This window comes from Odontesthes bonariensis, chromosome 21, assembly GCF_027942865.1.
Source record: "Odontesthes bonariensis isolate fOdoBon6 chromosome 21, fOdoBon6.hap1, whole genome shotgun sequence".
Taxonomy (NCBI): Eukaryota; Metazoa; Chordata; class Actinopteri; order Atheriniformes; family Atherinopsidae; genus Odontesthes; species Odontesthes bonariensis.
Window position 1 is genome coordinate 19668674 of NC_134526.1, and position 22283 is coordinate 19690956.

General features: G+C 41.5%; 2 protein-coding genes across 3 annotated transcripts; both read left to right on the forward strand.

Moving 5' to 3' along the window:
- The first annotated feature begins 301 nt into the window (after positions 1-301).
- xpo6 (exportin 6) lies at positions 302-18110 on the forward strand. 2 transcript variants are annotated; one of them, XM_075453524.1, is made up of 24 exons: positions 302-1074; positions 1830-1920; positions 3147-3259; positions 3694-3891; positions 4612-4771; positions 4867-4944; positions 5042-5558; positions 7584-7710; positions 7810-7919; positions 8047-8155; positions 8318-8410; positions 11127-11196; positions 11296-11455; positions 11683-11775; positions 12252-12396; positions 13715-13864; positions 14189-14378; positions 14505-14660; positions 14895-15009; positions 15139-15310; positions 15582-15743; positions 15934-16032; positions 16194-16424; positions 17477-18110. In XM_075453524.1, the coding sequence occupies exons 1-24, from the start codon at positions 1072-1074 to the stop codon at positions 17576-17578; spliced, it is 3444 nt and encodes a 1147-aa protein (XP_075309639.1). In that variant the 5' UTR covers positions 302-1071; the 3' UTR covers positions 17579-18110. The 2 variants fall into 2 exon arrangements, with proteins under 2 accessions (XP_075309639.1, XP_075309640.1); XM_075453525.1 differs by having other exon boundaries at positions 14189-14366.
- A 1224-nt stretch (positions 18111-19334) lies between these two features.
- On the forward strand, positions 19335-21824 carry nme4 (NME/NM23 nucleoside diphosphate kinase 4). The gene is made up of 5 exons (XM_075454043.1): positions 19335-19473; positions 20769-20899; positions 20979-21080; positions 21215-21327; positions 21445-21824. Exons 1-5 carry the CDS (start codon positions 19335-19337, stop codon positions 21563-21565), a joined length of 606 nt encoding a protein of 201 aa, XP_075310158.1. The 3' UTR covers positions 21566-21824.
- The last annotated feature ends 459 nt before the right edge of the window (positions 21825-22283 follow it).

The window sequence follows — 22283 nt, forward strand, 5'->3', positions numbered from 1 at the left end:
TTGAATTAATCAACATTTTAAAAATGTACACAAGTAAAACTGAAACTATTAGTTGTCAAACCAGTGAAATGACCACATGCGCAACTATTTTTGCATCCTACATTTCAGAAACATCTAAATTACTTTTTGAGTGAGTTAGTTCGATGTTTCTAGCATTTTGATTCGATTGCAATTTACAAAGACACTCGTTCTGCGTCCGCAATCTGTTTTAAATGCACCACAGTTCGAAATATTTAACAGGAAATCGTGCCTTTACTATCGTAAGTAACTTGACAGAACCTGATTGGGTTGGCTGTGTCTAAAGAGGAAGTTGCGAAGTAGTCCCTAACCTGCAGCTAGCTATAGATGTGAGCCGCCCTGAGCTTTGAAAAGAGAAATAACAGGAACAGGCGCATATAGTGTTGTTTAATGTTATTACAAATTTGTAAATTGTATAACCAAGATATGCATATTCATCGACTTTGAAATTAGAAACGGTAAAGACAAGTTGTCGTGAGCAACAGCCATAGAAGCATGCCAACGGTTGACATCTAGCTCACCAAAATTATGCCTTCATCCTTCTAGAAAAGCTAACGAGTTAGCCATCCGCTGTAGCGTTAGCAACTGGGTAATTTCGCGTCGAAATGTCTGGCATTGAACGCTGATTAAATGCTACACACTTAACTAGTGCTGGAGGAGTCGTCGTTGGATATATTCGCTACAAATACGAGATCATACGGTCAACTTAACGGTAAATGGTAATTGGCGTAAGACGATAATGCAGCTAACCTATCAGTTTGACATAGCTGCTCCAACGTTGAGCATATTTTTCTTATAATTTTAGACACGTTTTTATTTATACAAGGTTAAAGTAATTGCATAATTTTAAAGCAAAACCAACTACGCCAAACCTTATGGAAAGACCTAAGCAGTTCAGCAGACCATGATGAACACCCTTTGCGGTTACGCTAGCCAGCAATACCTTTGCTAACGTTAGCTACGGAATTGACTAGCGAGGTAACAAATGTTGGCTTCCTACGGTAACTAATCAGCGACTAAGTTAACTAAAGGAAACATCTGAGCCAGCTTAACATGGTGAGTATAATGTAACGCGTGTTATTTACCCATGCTAACCACTAATGCAGGATCAATTGATGAGTGCATTTTTTTTCAGTTGTTCAACCTGATAGAATAAATCATTTCATGATTTCATGTGTTGTGGATCGTAATGCTCGTTGTGTCAGCTAACGGTTCGAGGTCAGGTATTTTTCAGGATGTGACAGGTCTTTGGACCATTTCATACTACGAGACGCCCATCTTGCAAAACCGAATATTTCCTTCGAGAAATGCTGGGCCCCGGCAAGTTGTGGCTTATTTAAGGAATTCAGACGTGCCTGCAACGGGACTGCTCTTTAAAGTTTATTTTTGCTTGCAGGTTCCAGCTTTCTTTCCACAGTAGAAAGCCAGATCGCAGCTTTTGCCGATCTCTATTATCACGAGACTTTGCCAAAATGGGAAAAAGAACTGTTTGTGATACTTATGATGATGGTTTGAAAGAGACTTTAAATTCTGCAGATGGTACATAATGCCGATGGACGCTTCATTTGCATTGTTAACAAATCGGCTTGTGCAAAAATGACATGATAAAAACTCAGTTTTTATGGGTTTTGTTGCACATTGAAGATGTAGGAAGAGGCTTCCTCTGCATTTGGGAACACAGACAGATATTATCAGTCCAATTGGCAGATGTCTGTTTTTGTTATGTGAATGGTCACACAACGTTTGTTGGTTTGTGTTTTGAATATTTTTAGATCTATTCTGTTTGTGCTTGACTTTTTATTCTCCTTCAGGCTTCAGAGGAGTCATCCCTTCGGGCATTAGAGAGCCTGATGACAGAGTTCTTTCACACCTGCACAACCAACGAGCGGAAAAGGGAAATAGGTACGTTTTAATCCTTTGAAGTATATTTCTGCACTCGTGTGCAGGTGCACTCCATTCAGTGTTGTCGGGGTTTTGCTTCCACCAAAACAATGAAGAGAGGAAAAATGTTAGATTTGGGGCTCACCCTGGTCCATATCAGACAGTTCAATCCATCGTTCAAATAAGGGGTGGGCCAAAATCAGTGGGCAATCATGATATATGATCTAAATCAGATTTAATAAACCTAATGTAATTTCACTGTTATTTGTGTTCATCACTGTCAAGATACTTGACCACCGTAGAGAGCACAGAGTCACCAAATGATTAATGTCTCCACTTAGAGAAAGGGCAGCTTGTTTTGCTTGTTTTTTACATAGATCTGTATTAGTGGAAATTCCAGCGGAGAAACGCGAGAATTTCTGCTTTTTAGGCTGCTACATATAGCGAGAAGAAAACAAACACACTGTCTGATATTTCGGATAAATTTCCGACTTTCAAATGCGTAGCCCTAATCGGCCCCAATAGACTGCCGCGATGACCATCGGAGCAAGCGTTACGATGCAAATAACACTGTGCAGCAAACTACGTCCGTAGCTGAAGTTTAGAAAATAAATGGTGAAAAGAAACGGCTCAGGTGGCGTACGAAAAGGGTAACCCTTGCTCGTATTTGTTTCATGACGAGATCAGATGTGTGATCTCTGAGAAAAGCTCATGTCAAATTAAAATCTTTCAGTCATCCTCCCTTAGTTCAAATCTAGACCATCTGAACCCTTGTGGCATGTTGATCCCTTCTCTTCATTTCCTGTCAGTAACTCTGCTCTCGCTATTGAATAAAGGCAAAAGGCCCCAAAACTAAAGCTTGTGAAATTAAGACCTTATCCTATTATGTATTTCCCATGAGCCTCTTTTTTTTTTTTTTTTTTTTTAAATAGATGCCAAATGGCTTTATATTTTTTTTTTTGCATGATAGTTCTTTAACAGTTGATACATTTCTGTTTTTAAACAGCCTGGGAACACAAATACAATGCACTGTATAGAGTAATACGGTGAAGGGTAGATCTGGTTGACCGTGTGAAATAGTCTGTGTAGCTTAAAGTTATTGGTGCGGTTTTACATATTCATATTTTTTCACAGTGTTTTTAGATACTTCCTGTGTTGCAACAGATCACTTTCAGTTTGTCTGTAAGTGAAGTACAACACTGTCGTGACTCTGACAGAGATCATGCCGACTTCCTTTTTTTCTACAGAGGAGCTGCTGAACAACTTTGCACAGCAGGCGGGAGCGTGGCGACACTGCTTGTTCTTCCTCTCTAATACTCGGAATGAGTATGTGATGATGTTCAGCCTCACAGTATTTGAAGTAAGGCCTGGAGGTGGAAGATGCAAGTTATAAGTGCTGTAGACGGTCTTTATAACGCCCCGATGCTTTGAATATCGAACAATTCTTAGGAAAGGGCTGTTTTCTACCTTTTTGTTGTATACAGGAAACAGGAAGATGTGTAGTGAAATGAAAGTTCTTTTCATGTATATTTTGTGTTCTCTTTACTTGTTTTAATTCACTTACACAAGTAAGCTTTATTTGTTTTGTTTTAAGAAACACTTACATGTACACTTGAATGATTAAGTGGGTCATTTCCTTCTTTGTTTATCGATTTGTTTGTTTATTTAGTTGATTATTTATCTATCGACGTACTTTCAAGAAACTGGTAACTTATCATTGTTGAGTTATTATCGTTGAGTTTAAATGTGCTTTGGGCCCAGATCTGAAAGCTGATCGTTTCTTTTTGTTTCCAGAACCTGGTGAACAAAATGTGGATTGGTGTTGCTTCACAAGACAAGATGGAGATACGTAACTGTCTGCCCAAACTCCTGCTTGCTCAGCACAAATCCGTGCCCTATTTCATCCGGAACAAACTCTGCAAAGTCATTGTGGATATTGGCCGCCAGGACTGGCCAATGTTCTACCATGATTTCTTTACAAACACCCTTCAGGTACGTCCTGCTGAAGTCGTCTCTGCTGCTGAGAATTTGAGCGAAAGGTTCGGTCATCATTAACTGCATGCTGACTGATGTGTTGAATACTAAATACCGAATCTGCCTGAGACACAGAAGTTTCTTTGTAAAAAGCTTACAAAACCTCAGCTTCTGTTACACTGAACATGCCTTGTTTGGTAATGTGAGGTAGTGCAAAGATGTATCATTTTCCCTTTACTTGTTGGACTTGTGAGACATGTTTAATCTGTATTTGTGGCTTGCTGATGGAACTGTGTCTAAAGACGCTCACACACTGGAACATTTTTTTTTTAGGGCAGTGTGTGGATAATTCTGTCTGGACTTTTTCCACAGTTGCTATTCACACAGGCATTTCACAGCACGAGAAATTCTCCAGGAAATGTGCTCTCACGGCTGAAAATGCTGGAATTAATGTTTGTACCAACACCACATGTATTTGAACCCAATAGCGGTCGGTCAGTGGGAAGCAATGTACAGATCAATAGAAAAGAACAAACTTTATCTCCTGCAGCAATCTTCCAGAGATTTTACTGTGTGGCTTGCCGGGGAAATCTCCACAAGAGATCTAGAGCATTCACACAAGTCACCCCTCTGGAACATTCCAGGACTGCAGTGCACGTGTGATAAGGGCTTAAGCTGTTTTGAGTGGAACATTTTGTGCTCCTCCTGAGCTATTGCTTGTTCTTCTATAAACTACAGTTGATCCAGACCCCAGCCCTGGCTCCATTGGGATTGGTGATGTTGAAAACCACATCGGAGGAACTTGCATGTCCTCGAGAAGATCTCAGTGTTGCCAGGAAAGATGAGCTGCGTAAACTGCTGCTGGAGCAGGTACCCACGGTGCTTGGACTGTTGACGGGTGAGAGCTGCCTCAAAGAATTTGGATTGACTAAAGGTTAAAACGCCCTCAGAAAAAACTTAAAAACAGTAAATGGCTTCTTGTTATTTTTGCAGGGATCTTGGAGACCTACTGGGACAAGCACAGTGTCATAGCTTCTACTCCACCTCCCTCGCCCACCTCAGGGGAAAGTGGTGAGTGAATTGTCCCCTTTTTAGACTGTTAATACTGGTACAAGCGCTTTTATTTGTATGTTCACCCCACAATTTTGTGTTTCTTTGAATCGATCAGTGGAATTGCTGGGCAGTTTATTTCAGGGCAGCCAGTACTCGAAGCTGCTTTGTCAGCCCATGGCAGCACTGGACAACGAGAGTCATCAGCTCTGTTGCCTTGTTTTGGAATGTTTGGCTCACCTGTTCAGCTGGATCCCCCTGTCCACGAGTATTACGCCCACCCTGCTGGCATCCATTTTTCATTTTGCACGTTTTGGCTGTGATCTACGGACAAAGACCAAGACGGGAACTTTCATCTCCTCTAACGGTCAGCTTAATCCTGGGACAGTGCCACCGACATCAAATGGAGAAGGGCGGAACGGACAGCAGGGTGAGGGTAATAAGGTGGATCGCGCTCGGCTTGGTGTGCTCGCCATGACCTGTGTCAATGAACTGGTGTCAAAGAACTGTGTGCCAATGGATTTTGAGGAGTATCTGCTGCGAATGTTCCAGCAGACGTTCTTTCTTCTTCAAAGACTGACACGAGAGAATAATGCTCATACGGTGAAGAGCCGCTTACAGGAACTCGATGAGAGGTATGTTTCAGTATATAAACTGACCCTTGTGAAACTGCGTCGTGGTTAGAGTGTCATTTTATCTGGCAAACTGCTTATTTTTAGTTCTGTTACTCAAACATGATTAGCGGACAAAAGTTGCAACGTCACATTTCCTTGGTTGTCAGTCTGTTCCCTATTAAAGGATAAGACCGTTTTTTTGACATTGGGCCCTTGATTTCACATTATAGCATGATGTTCTACTCACCCCTGCTTGTTGTTGAACATTTGGAGCTGTTCCGAAGATATTCGAGAGGCGTCTGGTTGCTCTCTTGAGATATTCGGCCATGAAACGGTTTCCTATGGGCAAGCTTATACAGGCACAAACTATGCTGTTTATAATTTATTAATTACTGTACATTAGCACTGATAACGTGGAGGTGCGTCGCTTACTTAAAAAAATCCGGGTTACTGTAATTTAGATTTTTTTTGTCGTAAAGTGGGTGTTACTGACGTCCTGTCTGCTACTGCCACAGACAGCCCACAGACCTGCTGCCTATTTATTCATTCGGCTAAAATTCAAAATTAGTAACCCGGATTTTTTTAAGTAAGCGACGCACCTCCACGTTATCAGTGCTAGTGTACAGTAATTAATAAATTATAAACAGCGTAGTTTGTGCCTGTATAAACTTGCCCATAGGAAACCGTTTCATGGCCGAATATCTCAAGAGAGCAGCCAGACGCCTCGCGAATATCTTCGGAACAGCTCCAAATTACCAACAACAAGCAGGGGTGAGTAGAACATCATGTTATAATGTGAAATCAAGGGCCCAATGTCAAAAAAACGGTCTTATCCTTTAACTAACTTGACAACTAACTGCTTTGGTTTATTGCATCTTTCCTGAGACTGATCTCGCGAAATTATGTTTTCTGTTTAACCTTCTGAAGTCCACGGATGCGCTGGTGCGTTCAAATCACATGACTGATTTGAGATGAAGTAGAAGCAAGATGCAGCGTTGCTAAATCTCCATTCAAACTTGTGTTGAGAGTGCAGACTCCAAACTATATACCAGTTTTTAAATAGTGTCGAGAGGCCAAGTAAAGCCAGACTTTTGATTAAATCATTCACGCCACGCTTTTTCCTGAGTACTGTCGGCACCGTTTGGTGCAGGAAGAAATGGGGAAATAATGGGCTGTTCCAGGGAAAGTGCTCGCTTTTTCCTTCCTGGATTTGATATTTTTTTGTATGATTTCATGTCCAGTGTGTTAAAACAGTATGTCAGAATGAATGTGCTGTAAAAATGACACAGTGTTTAAGGTGAAATACAAAGGTAAAATCAAAAGTAGTCCAATTATACTCTTGACCCCAGAGATATTGTCACTTTCAGCAGCAGGAGTTTCAACATGTATATTCTCGACTGGCTTTAACATGACTACCGCATATTCCTCCTGACCAGCCTCTTAGAAAAATGTCACCCATGGGTGAGGAGAGATATGCAGCCGCCTTGAGGGAAAGTGCTGCTGGCAAAATAGTTTTCGCCACGCCAAACGCTCAAGGTTGGAAATGTCTTAACTTTTTAAGAAAGGCGCCGATGTTTCCACGAATGCTTTTTACGAAATGAACCTGCAGCCTGTCCCGTTACTGATAGGAGGGCAGAACTAATTGTTTCCCTGACATGGGACATTGTACCTGAAACCTTCAAAGCAACAGCGCACACGTGCGAAGAAGGCTGAGACACCCAGAACTTCCATTTGTTGTGGACACACAGATGCACTGAGGGTGACATTTTTAGGATCTTCACTTTGGAAAGCGTTATTTGAAATAAATTAAAAACACAATTTGCGTGTAGATGAGAGGCGCAAAAGATGAAGAGTGTTTGTCTGACGTGTTGTCTCTGTTGTCAAAATTGAAATACAAGAAGGTTCGATTAAGTGAGCAATTTGTCTTGATTTTAGGAAGTGATATCGATGACCTACGTAGACTGTAAAGTATCAGCAAGATGGATGTGGTGACTGATTTTGTTTATTTTTTCTTGTTGCATTAATGCTGTCTCTCTGATCTTGCAGTTACTTGGAAAAGTTCACCGATTTTCTGCGCCTGTTTGTCAGCGTTCACTTGAGGAGGATTGAGTCAAGTCCTCAGTTCCCGATCGTAGAGTTTCTTGGTCTGCTTTTCAAGTACACGTTCAACCAGGTAGATCAGTTTGGACAGTCGGACATCCATCTGAGCAATACATAAAGAGATGTTTCCAGAGATTTCATGCAAACCTGCTTCTCGTTGATTTTTTTTCAGCCTACACACGAGGGGTACTTTGCCTGTTTGGACATTTGGAGTGTGTTTTTGGATTTTCTAACAACCAAAAATAAAAGCAGACTTGCAGAAAGAGAAAGTGTCTTTAATAGGTAAGTTTCTGCAAAAACCTGTTTTTAAACCCCCAGTGAGGTGGCTCATTGCACTACCATACAAGATGTTTGATGTCACTGTGTTTTAACGTTGGTTTTATTTGAAATTGGTGATGTGATTCAACAGGTACAAAGACGCCTTAGTTCTTCTGTTAAGGGAAGTTCTTAATCGCGTACAGTTCAGATACAATCAGGCCCAGTTGGAGGAGCTGGATGATGAGACTCTGGATGATGATGTAAGATCATTTTCACCTTTCTACTCTGCACATGATTTGTCTCATACCAACAAGTCTACAAATAAAGTTTGAATTATTATTAACATATTAACCATCAAATCGCAAAACCGCTTTTATCTTTCATGTCAAAGTCTGAATGTTCTCTTCCCTCTGTAACTATAGCAACAGACCGAGTGGCAAAGGTACCTACGTCAGAGTCTGGAGGTGGTTGCCAAGGTGATGGAGCTGCTCCCATCCCATGCATTCTCTATTCTGGTAAGATATGTTTAATTTTGTGTGCTACATAGTAATTTCTAACCGGTATTTTACTAGAAGTTTTATTTTTATTCCATCTTGAGCAAATCACTTGCAGCTGTGGAAAGCTATGATGAATTTATCCACCCAGATTATATTTAATACATTGTTATACATTCATATTTAGATTCTGTGAAAGCAGGAATTACAGGTTGGAGAACAGATTTGTCATGGGACTATGTTTTTAGGTCATGTTTGGTTTTAGATCACGTTTTAGTCATGTCTTAATTTAGTTCTTAGTTTTCCCATGTTTTAGTTTCCCTGCAATTAGTTTCATTCACGTCACCTGCACTCATTTCCATCAGCTGCACTCATCAGTTCCCCACAGTACTTAAGTTCCCTGTTTGCCTTCAGTTTTTGTGAGATCCTTGCACCATACTTATGCACCATCACGCCCAACGCAAGTGTTTCAAAGTTAAGTATTTATCCATGCCATGCTAAGTTGTTTTTTCTTCCTAGTCTTGTTAATGTTTCATTTGATTCCACAGTTTAAAGGGGATAGAGAATCAAAATCGTCTTTTTCACGTTTTTGGTGTTAGTTCTGAGTCTCCCCGCTGTGGGGAGTACACACGAAGTGCCAGCAAGTGTCAGAACCTCTGTTTCAAGTACTCCCCTTTTTAAAATTGCCCCCAGACTATCCCCCGATCCGTTTTTGTGAAAAAGTGACGTCACTTTTTCAGCAATCGCCCCCCCCGCACCCAAGTCCACAGCCACTCCGTTTCAGACACGCCCCTTCGGCGAGAAACAGGAACAGGTGAGCCTTCCAAGGCTGTGAAAGCGGACTACGATCGTTACATATTCTTCCCCCGGAAAGCAATGTTCGCGATCAATGGCTTTTATTTATTTTTAACAGCATCCCCAGTACATACAACCGCCGACTTTTCCTTTGCGCTGCGCATTTCACGGAGTACAGTTTCACAAAGCTTGCACGATTCCGAGCAGCAGAGTAGATGGTCATTTCCGACAGGGACAGACACTGTGCGCTCGCTGCAGTCTGTGTCTGTCAAAGTGTTCCTGTCTGTGCAGACCTGGCTCGCTCCGGTGATCACCTGCACGTCTCCAGGACTATGGGGCGAGCAGGTCGGATCACAGCTGACCCTTCTCTATTTGCACCACTCCCCTCGGGCAGGAGGCTTCGGTCCATTCGGACCAGAACCTCCCGTCACAAAACCAGTTTTTTCCCCCTTGCAGTTGGACTTATGAACACTACATAATCACCTCGTAACCTGCCCCAGTCACTTTACCATCATTAAAATTGCACTAATGAAGCTGCACTGTTGTTGCTCTGTATATTGGATACTGTGTATTGTTGTACACACCTTGTACATTTTATATTCATATATTTTTATTCTTTATTTTTTTATTATTATATCCTATGTTACATGTTTGAACCTTACGCTGCAGCAAATTCCTAGTTAGTGAACAATGTTCACTAACAATGGCAATTCTGATTCTGATGAGCTTTCTTTCCAGTCAGTGTATTACTCTATAGCTCTGTTTTCAGTGAGAGCAAGGGCAGCCAATCAAGCAACGGCAACCGAATAGCGCCAACACCTACCTGCATTTCATAATGAGGTTGCCAGATAAGCTCTGAAACGACGGAAAAAGACGCATTCTAAACCCAGCATAGTAACAGCTGTTTCAGAGAGCCTTTTAGGGAGGTTCTGAGCCATTACAGACCCAACCAATTTATTTTGGGCAACATATCACATCACAGAACAAGGATTAATTCCCCATTCAACCATTCTCTATCACCTTTAAGTTTCTTTGTTATCGGTCTCAGCCGCGCCTTTTGTTTGTTACTTTGTTTTTGTAAAATAAATCAAGTTTGCTTTTTGAAGTCCGCATCCGTGTCCTCTTCACACCACACCAAACTGTCAAGATTGACCTGACGTGCAAATCAGTGGGTTAAAAAGATGGCAATGGTTGAGTTAAAAATGTTTAACTTTTGGATTAATTTTACTTTAATTTTGGCGTAAACTGTTATATCCTATGTCGTCATCGGTTAAAAAAAAAAAAAAAAAACTTAATTCTGTTTAAAATGCATAAATTCAGACACTGGTGAAAACTGTGGCCATGCGATCATATCGTTGTGGCCACACCTTAATCACTCCTTCCGTGTTCTAGTAATTTGAAGTTTTGATTATCTTAGTCTAACCCATTATTGACCTTTGGCCATGCTCTTTATCTAATTACTGTGCCAAGGTAACCCGTTGTTGTTTTATTGGATGTCACATTGTCAGCTAACTTTATCTCAAGCCATGCGTGTCTGCAGCGCTTTCTTTCTCCCCTTCTTCTTTCTAATAGATCAGGCAAATATAAAGACAGAAAGTCTCGTTGTCATTGGCTATTCGTATTGTCTGTCAAAAGATGGACCAATGTAATCTATCAAAAAGTATATCAACCGTGTTTCATATCTCTATCGAGGAAAAGTTATTCCTCGATAGCTATCATTATCGTTTTATCACCCAGCCCTAGTTTGAGTTGGTTCCTGTCTAAATCCTGTCCTGTGGCATTCTTTGTAATCACTTTTTGCTCTTGGCCTCTGAAGGTATGATACTGAGTTCTTTAGTCGTTTTTGATGTCTTTTCACCCGAACTAGACCACCAATTACAGAATTTTCAAAAGAACAACAATGCTTTTGCAACCTCATCTCTTTCCTGTTTCATCTCTAAAGTTTCCAGTCCTTCAAGAAAATTTGGACGTTTACCTGGGTTTGCAGCAGTTTATCGTCACCACTGGCTCAAGTAAGTCCTGGCCAAAACATCGATGGTGGTTACTCCATAGATTAAGTCTGAGAACTTTGTAACGATGGGTTATTTTTCTCTTTCATCGTTACTTCCCAGGCCGTAGGCTGAATATCTCAGCAGAGAATGACTGCCGTCGACTTCATTGCTCTCTCAGGGACCTCAGCTCACTCCTTCAAGCTGTTGGACGCTTGGCTGAACATTTCATAGGGGAGGTCTTTGCTGCACGTTTCACAGATGCACTGGCAGTGGTGGAGAGGTCAGTGCCTATGCATGTGTGCATTTAAATCTGTGTTACCACTGAATACTTTGTAGTTTATGTTGTTGAATCTTTGCACACTCGAGTTGACATTAACTTTGTTAAGTTTGTGTGTCCTGTTTACACGATTTGTTACTTGATTTTCATCTATACGTTTTTAATGTAAACAGCTTGCGGTATTTAAAGAATGTGCAGCATAATGAACCATTTGTTTCTTTTTTTCCAAGATTGGTGGAAGTGACTTGCTATGGCTCTCAGATGAGTCTTTATGACCTGGAGACAGCCGTGCCTTCTGTGCTCAAGCCTGACCTCACTGACGTGTGAGTATCACATATATACAGGGAAGAATTAATACAAACACTGTGTGTGTGTGTGTGTGTGTGTGTGTGTGTGTGTGTGTGTGTGTGTGTGTGACACGCAAAAAAAAAAAAAAGGGGGAGGGGGGTGGCAGAACTGTAAGTGTAAATTTTAAACATTTCAGTGCAACAAGCCACTGCAAAGCCAGCCCAGCAGTTTCCACAGTGTTGGTGTAGATGCTTCCTATTCAAAACAACTTTATGTAACACCAAGAGGCCGATTTGTTTTGTTTCTGGAACTAACTTGGCTGAAATGCAGGCTGTGCTGTCCTTGAGACATTGGCACAAGCATACCCATGTTGACTGGTCTTTATGGATTAAGTGTTACAGTGTCGGCTATGCCTGCCAGTTAAAATGAACAACCCCATGAAAACACTGAAACACTTTAAAGGTGAGTTTTAACTGTGTACATATGTGCCTTTTTTGTCTCTTTGTTGCAGACACGCTCAGGCCCTCGCTGCTTTGCAGGCTTATTCTCACTGGCTCGCACAGTTCTACAGTGAAGTCCACAGTCAAAACCAGAGGCAGTTCATCAACCTCATCACTTCAGCAGTAAATGCTAGCAGCCCACTCATCACAACTAAGGTAGTTTGCCATGTACTCTTATATTCTTTATTTCTTTATACCTCCATGCTTAAAAAGACCTTGTGTTTTCAGACTGTATGAAGCTCACACAAATGTCCACTAGAATAAAATGTTGCTGCGATGACATTTTGCATCTAAAAAGACAACAAAAAAATATCAGTTTAGCTTGACTTTCTGTAGAAACACTTCACTGGTCAACATTTATCACAAGAACTGGGAAAGAAAAAGGGTAGTGTCCATATCTCACATTTTTCTGGGCACTTGATTGTTGGTACTTGTCTTTGGGGGACCACTTTGATCTGTTCTGCTCGTCTGAAAATGCACACGAAGCATTTTGTAGATTATATCAGAATCAAATTTCTTGGCCAACAAAGAATACAACTTGGTTACTTTCATTAAATTCCTCCCACATCTTTACCTCTCGTGTTCATAGTCTGGACAAACACGGTCGTAACCAGCAGCGTGGCTGTTTTCAGAGACTCTGAGTTGGTCATTTCAGTTTCTTTGGCTGTGTACTAATTTATCATCTGTGAACATTATGAATAGGAAAAGGTTTTTTTGTTTTGGTTCTTGCCGTACATTCAGCTGACAGTATCACATGCAAGCTGAGAACACATCTAAACACCAACGGCATTATGCCTGATGACATGTGACAGACTACACTCAGCACCATTGTGTGGAAAACAAGCAAACAGCTTCTAACAGTAATGTGGCTTCACTGAGGCCTGCTGCTGACTTGCTTTTAATGTGAGGATCAAATGCCACGACGGGCAGAGTGACTGTGGCAGCATATTTACATTTAAGAACCATTCATTTAGTAAACGTTTCATGGAATAAATTTGCAATTAAATATGATTAAACTGTAGAGTCATCCAATGCAATGCATTCATTAACACACTGGAATGGTGCTGATAATGATTGATTTATCATAGCTGCCCTTGTGCTGCCAAACCTCACTCTGTTTCTCATTTGGCGGAATGTGTAACAATTATGTGTCACATATGAATACTGCAGAGACTTAATTTAGTGGTCAAAAAAGTGGTTATGATTTCATGTTGCAGGGTTGGGGGATGTAAGTATGATGTTGAAACTTACCAGTGCTTAAAAAAAGCTGCAGCTCATGTTCACAGTAGCTTTCCACTTTATGTGGTTATTATTGGTTAATTGGTTGGTTATGTGATCATAAAAGTGTGTTGTTTCAAGCTGTAGTAATTCAGTAATAATGTTATTATTGTCTTTTCTTTTTGGTGGTTATGTGCACAGATTATAAAGACAATAACTTACTGCTTTTACACTTAAATTCATTCTTTATCTTCAGGTACCTGAAAAGTTGCTGCTCTCAGCATGTCATTTGATGGTTTCCATTACTTCTACGGTGAGGCCTGTGTTCTTGGTCAATTTGCCAGCTGTTCAGAACATCTTCAACCTGATTACTACAGAGAATCAGACCAACAGACTTCCCCAAGAGGTAAATGGTTTTTGTTCTTTGCTTATTGATCTTACATTCAATATTTTTGAATTTATCTTCCATAAAGTTACTAGAGGGCATGATGATTCCTGTTAAGAGGATTGTAGCGAAGGGGAGTAGAGTTGCACCGCCGGGACTCGAACCCTGGCCTTCTGGGTACTAAACTGGGGCTCTGACCACTACACCAAAGAGCCAGGCTCATTGGCGTGAGAGTCAGAACACACCCACAACCCTAGTGATGGTCACTCCATCACAAGGATGTATTCATTTTTATTTAATGTTCTCAGTGACTGAAATAATGCTTTGTATTTGCATTTGATACAGGCTCACATGCTGGTGTGTCGGGCGTTATCCAACATGCTGCTGCTCCCGTGGCCAAATTCACCAGAGAGTGAGCAGCAGTGGCAAACACGCTCCAGCAGCCACGCCAGCCTACTGGCAGCTCTCACTCGACAATATCGTATTCTAAGAGGGACGATAAACATCACTCCACGCCAACCTGGTATGGATAATGGTCAGTGTTTCCTTTCTTTTTCTTTTGTCACTTCTGTTTTCAAATGATTCTGACACCTGTTTTTGCTCCCGGTCTTTCTTAATCCTCCTCTGACTGTTCCCTCCCGACGTGTTTTTCCCACTCTAGTGAAAACCGTCATACAGCAGACCCTGCCTGTGCTCAGAGACATTGTGGACAGTATCTCGAGCGAATCCACCAAATCACGACAGATCTGTTACCAGAGTCTTCAGGAGTCTGTCCAAGTGACCCTAAACCTTTTCCCGGTGTTTATTCAGCAGCCAGGTCAGCTTGTCATCTACAGTCTGTTTCTTTATCTACAGTTTAAACTGGACTTGTGATTGCAGTGAAGATCCATTCTTTTGCATTTTGTCACCCATTTAATTGAATGTTTAAGCTTAGGAATTAAATCATGTTAGTCAGACAGAGCTACTTTGATTTAGTACAATTAATACACCAGATTTCTGAAGACAATACAAACTTTCCCCAGCCTCTATAATCATCTATTCTCTTTCCCAGATGTGACTGATGAGATATTGGCCTTTTTCCTGACGCTGTTTCAAGCGTTGCGAGTCCAGATGGGCGTTGCCTTCACGGGACAGATCATCCACACTTTCCTTAGCATGTTCACCAGGTGAAAAAAAACAAAAATAAAGCACCATCATTTTTCCAACTGTGACTTTGATCAGTTTGTCACAGTAATGTTGCATCTTGTCCTGATAAGGTGTGGTAGATAATCTAATGTCACTTTTATGGGCTTCAGGGAACAGCTGGCAGCCAGTATTTTGCACGAGGGAAGTGCCGGGTGCAGAGTGGTCCAGAAGTTCCTGAAAATCCTGCAGGTGGTGGTGCAAGAACCTGGTCAAGCTTTCAAGCCGTTCCTGCCTAACATCCTCTCTCTGTGCATGGAGCAGGTTTACCCAGTTGTAGCAGAGGTTAGTTGCTGTTGAGTTTGGTCAGAGTTTGAGTTGCCTAGAAGCATAAAAAATTAGCCTGCAATTACAATTCTCATTTTTGAAATATTGGAAAAAATGTGCTAGTTTAAACTATAAACTCACTTTGATATAGGAGGTCATAAATTCTATCATTTGGAATTGAACATTTTTCTGATCCTAATAATTCTGTAAATCCCAACGCTCATCTTTGTGTCTTTGCAATTAATCAAATTGATAATAGTTGGCTACTGAATGCTTTTGTTTGTCATAGCGGCCTGCTCCAGACGTCAAGGCAGAGATGTTTGAGTTGCTATACCAAATACTTCACCAGAACTGGAGGTACTTCTTTAAAACTTCAGTCTTAACAACTGTCCAAAGAGGAGCTGCAGAAGACACCATGGAAAATGAGGCCCAGTTCACGGCGGCCATGCAGGTGGGTGTTTGCTTGGGCCTCCAGTTGTCATCATTATAAAAGTTAGAAAGATTTAAGTGTTAGACATAGAGATTCCTGAAATCCATTTGATTTGAAGTCCTCATGTTATAACATTTGCTAATAATAACACAGCTGTTTATCTCAGTCATTGTTAAAGGTAGATCTGATTGATTTCGGGACTTTTTTTCAGGCTTTTGGACAGTCATTCCTGCAGCCGGACATCCACATCTTCAAGCAGAATCTCTCCTATTTAGAGTCCCTCAACAGCAAGCACAAGTTGTATCACAGAGTGAGTTCAGCTTTTCTATCAGTATCTTTGATTCCAATTGTTGTTTATTAACCTTCTCTTTAAAGGGTCTTTGAATGGTTATCAGTTAATACGTAAGCCAAACATTGCAAGCTATAATGAGACTTTGTAATTCAAGTGCCAACTCCGTTATTCTTCTTCAGAAGCTCTTCCGGACCTCGATGCTCTTCCACTTCATCAACGTGCTGCTGCAGGTCCTTCTGCACAAAAGTCACGACCTACTTCAGGAGGAAATCACCGTGGCTATTTACAACATGGCCTCTGTCGACTTCGATGCCTTCTACTCAGTTTTCATGCCAGAGTTCCTGAATGGCTGTAATGGTGTGGACACCAGCCAGCGAACTGTACTCGCACGCAACTTCAAGCTTGAACAGGTAAGAGCTGAAATTGTTTGAGTAGTATAATATCCATTGCTTGCAGAATTATTCAAGACATTCAGTAGCTTGGGGTAACCATAGAAATGTATTTTGCAAGTTGTCTGCACATAATGGAACAGAAGTGACCACTTGTTTCATACGTAACAATTAAGGGATTTTAAACAACTATTAATGATGGTGAAACCTGAGATGCACCCTTTGAAACGGCTGTAAACTGGCCTGTTTGGACTTTGGACAAAGAAGGCGCGTTATTCAGTGGAGAAATAGCCGGAGCTCGTTATTCCTGCCAACAGCAATGACTTTGTTCAACCTCCACTGCACCCCAGTGGTGGCAGGAAAGAGCTGTTAGAACTCTGAAGCTGATGACACCTCTTCTCGGGACAGTTCATTTTCATATTGGACATATTCCTGAGTCTCGTTTTAGTTTTCTTAATTTTGTTTCCTCTGGTTGTCCATGACAAACTATTTCTCCATCAATTTTGGAACTAATAAGAGTTTGGATCCCCCACATTAATCCCAGTGTGGCTTGATCTATGTTCAGTCAAAGAGAAAAATAAATCCGTGTGCCGGCTTCTCCAAAGGCGATTCACCGCTGATGAGGGAGGTACTAAGGGAGGCAAAAGATCCCGCCTCGGGTGTGTTTTTGCACATCAAGTGAGAACTTGCCACTCTAACCAATGGTGCTGTCACTCAGCTGATTCCATGACGCTGGCGTGATGTGTGTAAGGAAACCTCAATGTGGCGCTGGTCTGCGACAGGTTAACAAAGACGTCCTTTTTGCGCTGATGAGGCGCAACCCGTGTGTAAAAGAGACTAATGCCATTATTCACTCCTGCTGTGATTAGGTCAAATCTCTGGCGAAAAGGTCTAGTCTGTCAAGCTTTAACATTGATTCACTGACTGTTGAGTATCACCCTGCTGTACAGTAGTACATATTTGTTTGCCTGAGTTCTTATTTGTCCTCTACACTGCACTTTTGACTGTGTTAGAGCCTGTCTTTTTGTAAATCAATACAAATATTCTATTGTGGTTTTTGTTTCTCTCTCTAGGACTTGCCCTCGTTCACGCAAAGCGTCCAGCGGCTGGTGAACGACCTTCGCTACTACAGACTGTGTAATAGTAGCTTGCCCACTGGCACCATCAAGCTATAGTGCAACGACTGCTTGAACCACTTCACACATCAACTATGATCTTCAAGGACTGCCTGTGCTGACCACTTTGCCCAACACTCCTGGAGTTCAGCTTTGCTCCACTCATTCAAAGTAACAAGAAGGAGCAGAACTTTGTTTGGTTGAGTAATTGGAGGTTGAGGATGCTGCTGATGATTTTCTTTGATTTCTACTGTAAAAGGTTGGCACGGTATTTTGTTTTTTGTTTTTTTTGAAGCAGTGCCCTCCTTATGTATCGCCAATGATGATTTGGTGAGAAATGTATACCTGGTCTGCAGTTGGTATCTGCCCAGACCCAGAGCAGCCTGAGCCAGGCCTTCTCTCCCACGCCGTTGCTACAAAGCTGGGACTGAGCACTTTCAACTCATTTTGAGTTTTTTAAATGTCTGCTTTTATCATTTTGCCTTTTTCATCTCCAAAGGAGACAGACTCTCAACTTAAGATCTTTCATATCATTCCATTCTGAAAAAGAGGAAAAACCTGCTTGATTTAATAAAGTGCTTTTTTAGGAAAACTCATGTATTGATTAATGCTTACGTCCACCTTTGACTGAGAGGCCTAGACCTTTATTCTCCATTGTCAATGATATGTTTTTAACCCTTTTTTCCTAAACACACAGACATCTGCTACAACTGCAGAAACACTTCATTTTTTTTCATTGTTTACAACTCGATATCAAAAGGTTGGATTGTTACTGAGTCAGCTGACCAGGCAGAGATGATAAAGCTCTTTACACACAAACCCACGTTTTAAGACATGATTTGGTAATAATGTGTGCACGGCTTGACAGGAAGTACTTGCAAGGCTTTTACAGTGATGAGGTGAACAGATGTAGAATGCAAAACGTTGCATCGCATTCAACTGGCGGGCAGCTTTAATATTACTGTCTCATACTATTTAGAATTCCAAGCCTTTAGAATGTTGAAGGTGAATTATTGGCTATGTGTGTTTTACATTGCGATGGGTGGATATGAGAAAGTGTGCTGAGGAGACTGCTGGACACACAGAAAAGTCGGACGGAACTAATCGCCACACTTCCTCAGTTTGATCAGAGTTAGTTGATGCCTTTAAATGTAGCCTTGATCCAGAATGTATGTCATGTCTTTAAAACAGAAATGTTACTACAGAGAATATTATTCCCCTCAAAATCCTTCATCGGGGAATTGCTATCCAGTCTTTTAAAAGTGATGCATAATGTCTTCTAAGGGTGACCAATCTTGCTCAATGACTCATATCCTCTTCTAAACAGTTTATATTGTGTTAAAAGTTGTGAGTATGCTTTGTAAAACAACTGAGCAGTAGTGGAGGAACTTTAGAGCAGTTTGTTAGTTGTATTTGGACCCTTTTTGTTACCTCTTGAACGATCTTGCAAAACTTCATGAGAGGACAGCTGAAGTGGGGGATCAATGATTAATTACAGTCACTGGATGATCGATGGTGGCTACAGACAGAAGATAGTCTGAAATAAAGACTTAGGCGAATGACTCAGAGGAGATGCCGGGGGAAGGGTCAGTTAAACGTCTTCTCTTTTGGAATCAACCGGACGTGAAAATGACAACAAAAGAAAAAAAATCTCCCCCGTGGCTGAAAGTCACAAGAAAGAGTTGACAGGTTTGGCATGACTGCAGTTAAATGTTTGTATTTGAGTGACAGAGAGGGGAGACGGACAGGGGGGGATGACTCGTGAGTTTTTATTGAGGAGGGTTAACTCCACTCCAGGGGCTGACAAAACACGATCATGTTGCAGCGGCGACTTTTTCACACAGTTCTCCAACACTTTTACCCGGGGAATCAGGAAACCACCAAAAGTCTGCTGTCAGGGTTCCCCCTTGCGTTGCGGTATGGACACAGATCTGCTTGGCACAGGAGCAACTCAAGTAAGTGACTGGATTTAATATCAACTGGAGGCTGGGGTCAACGATCAGCTTTGCTTTATCCTGAATTTCTTTCAGCCACGTCGTTCACCACAGAACGCCAGAGGGGATCGGGTTTTCTTTTTAAATGCAGAAGAAACCTAGTCAATTTGTAAAGGTGACAAAGAAAATGTTTTTAAAAACGTTTAGTTTTTAAAATGCTCACGATTGGAAGCTGCACCAAGTCAAGTTGGCTTGTTCCAAACTGAACGGAGCCATTTAGGAGCAAATACGCTCGTCGGAAGCGAGGGGCCCCCCATACCAAAATTAGGCCACAAGTTCCAAAGTAGTTAAAGATGATGTGAGCGACCGCCATGCAGCAGTAGACTACACAGAGGTGCGCGGGCTTTAGCCAAAACATGTGCCTTTTCTGCGCGATAACGCAGGCAGAGCAAGTTTTACCCGAGTCTCCTTTTCAAACTTCTAACCTGCTCACGAGCAGCCAGCAGACGGACTTCTTCTTATGGCAGCTCACTTGTGAACTTAATTGATCGCATACAGTCATTCATGCGGTCGTGCACGACATCACGCTTCTGTTCCGTATGCTGAACAACTGACTGGTGGAGGCACGTTTCCTTGAACCCACTATCAATAAAGTTGAGCATTAGCAATGATGTGTGGACCACTGGGTCAACTACTAAGTGAGGATGTTTCTCAATGTAGACTGACAAATAACCTGGTTATTTACATTTACAGTACATGATGTGAATGAAAGGTGAAGAGAGCCCAGCTAAATCTCTGCATGCATGAGACAAGGCCAACAAAAACTGATAGCAAATGTTAGTGCTCTAGCTTAAGCCCATTTAAAGTGAAAGGTGCTGAAGTGGAAACCAGTTTTAGTGGACATTATGAACATTATGTTGTCCAGTCTAAATGGCAAAGGGGAACATTTACCTATTAGTTCTAAGCACACAGCTTAGAATCCTGTTACTGAAATGGTTTTGGGGTGAAAAATTGACATAAACTGCACATATGTGAGAGCACCATTAATGTTGGATCAATAAAAACAGGTTCTGGAGAAGCATCTGCTGCAGCACTAACACATTTCCTTCATCAAAGACCCTGCTTGTTTTAATAAAAAAGCCAAACCATATTCTGCGTGCATTTCAACAGCATTGCTCCAAAGATAAGAGTCCCGAGTTTTAAACTTGCATGCCTGCACTTTGGATCTGCCACCCACCCATATCAGCAGCATGTAAGTGTTAGAGGTTGAAGATGATAAATGTTGATGTCTTCACTGTTCTATCTTGTCACAGCAGGTTTCCAAGACTTGAGGGAGCGGACTCTTGTTGCGGTGAAGCCGGATGGAGTTCAGCGTCGTCTTGTTGGACAGATAATTCAGCGGTTTGAGCAGCGAGGCTTCAAGTTGGTTGGCCTGAAGATGTTGCAGGTAAGTAAAGAGGAAATAAATGTCTGGCAGTCTGAGATGAGTACGTTTTCTGTGAACTGAAGCTGCATTTATTGTGAAGGCATCTGAAGATCTCCTGTCTGAGCACTATTGTGAACTGAAGATGAAGCCTTTCTATCACAGTCTGCTGCGTTACATGACCTCAGGGCCTGTGGTTGTCATGGTGAGGGCTCCCCTTTCTGCCTCCTTATGGGTTACTTCTGGTTTTTATCTTATTTCTGTTCCTTTTTTTCTTATTATGGTACATTAGGTTGACTGATCTGTATATGCATGTGGTGTTGCTTTATGTCTGTTAAGGTATGGGAAGGACACAACGTGGTCAAGACGTCACGGACAATGGTGGGACACACAAATCCAGCCGAGGCCCTGGCAGGCACCGTCAGAGGAGATTTCAGCATTCACGTCAGCAGGTAACCTGATATCAACTGATTTCATCATGTCTTTGGCGAGGTCCATGATTAAACAAAACCCTTAAAAAACTACTGCTTGTGACTTATAAAGTAATCATGGGCATTGATCATTTAAAGGAATGTGGTCCATGCCAGTGATTCAGTGGAGGGGGCTCAAAAAGAGATTCAGCTGTGGTTTAAAGAAAAAGATCTCCTGTACTGGGACTGCTGTGACCAGACCAGCCCCAGTGACGTGTGAAGAAGGTGACAGTCGAAGGCACTGCCTGTCCTGCTGCTTAAAGGTCTGTCCCCTCTGACACTGCGACCACAGTGATTGAAAAAGATGAGCCATAATCTATGTCCTATCTAAGTAATTTACCTCAGTAAGTGCAGTAAGTCAGAAGAAGATTTTACTTAGGAAACGTCGAAATTACACATATCTGTTATTGATCTGTTACTGCTTTAGTCTTTGTGATTGATGGTTAACAGCCTCAAGTTAAAATTTACTTTAAAGGCATGCTATGCAGAATGTTCATGTAATAAACAGCATATGGACATATAAGAGAGAAATCTATCTCAGACATATCTTAGTCTTTGAGAAGACACAGCCCTCTGCTTAAAAAAAAGGGAGGAAAAAAACAGCAATCAATTCAAATTGGCGTCACGCAAACACTCATACACCCTGCCAACAATGTACTTGAACTATGCCCTAAAACACATTTGATGTCATTTTTCTAGGCTGGATATTTTTCATAAAACAAACTGATGAAAACATAAATCATCCTACCTCTGAAGATAGAAAAAACGAGGATAGTTTCAAGGCGAGCACAAAACTTAGAAATCAGGTCTAAAATGGGAATTGTCTATGCAGAAGCATTTGACCTCTGGTTAACATTTTTATAAAATGATGCAGATGTAATATGATGATCATTGTACCCCTATGTGTGATGTTGACTTACCTCAACCAACAATCGTCG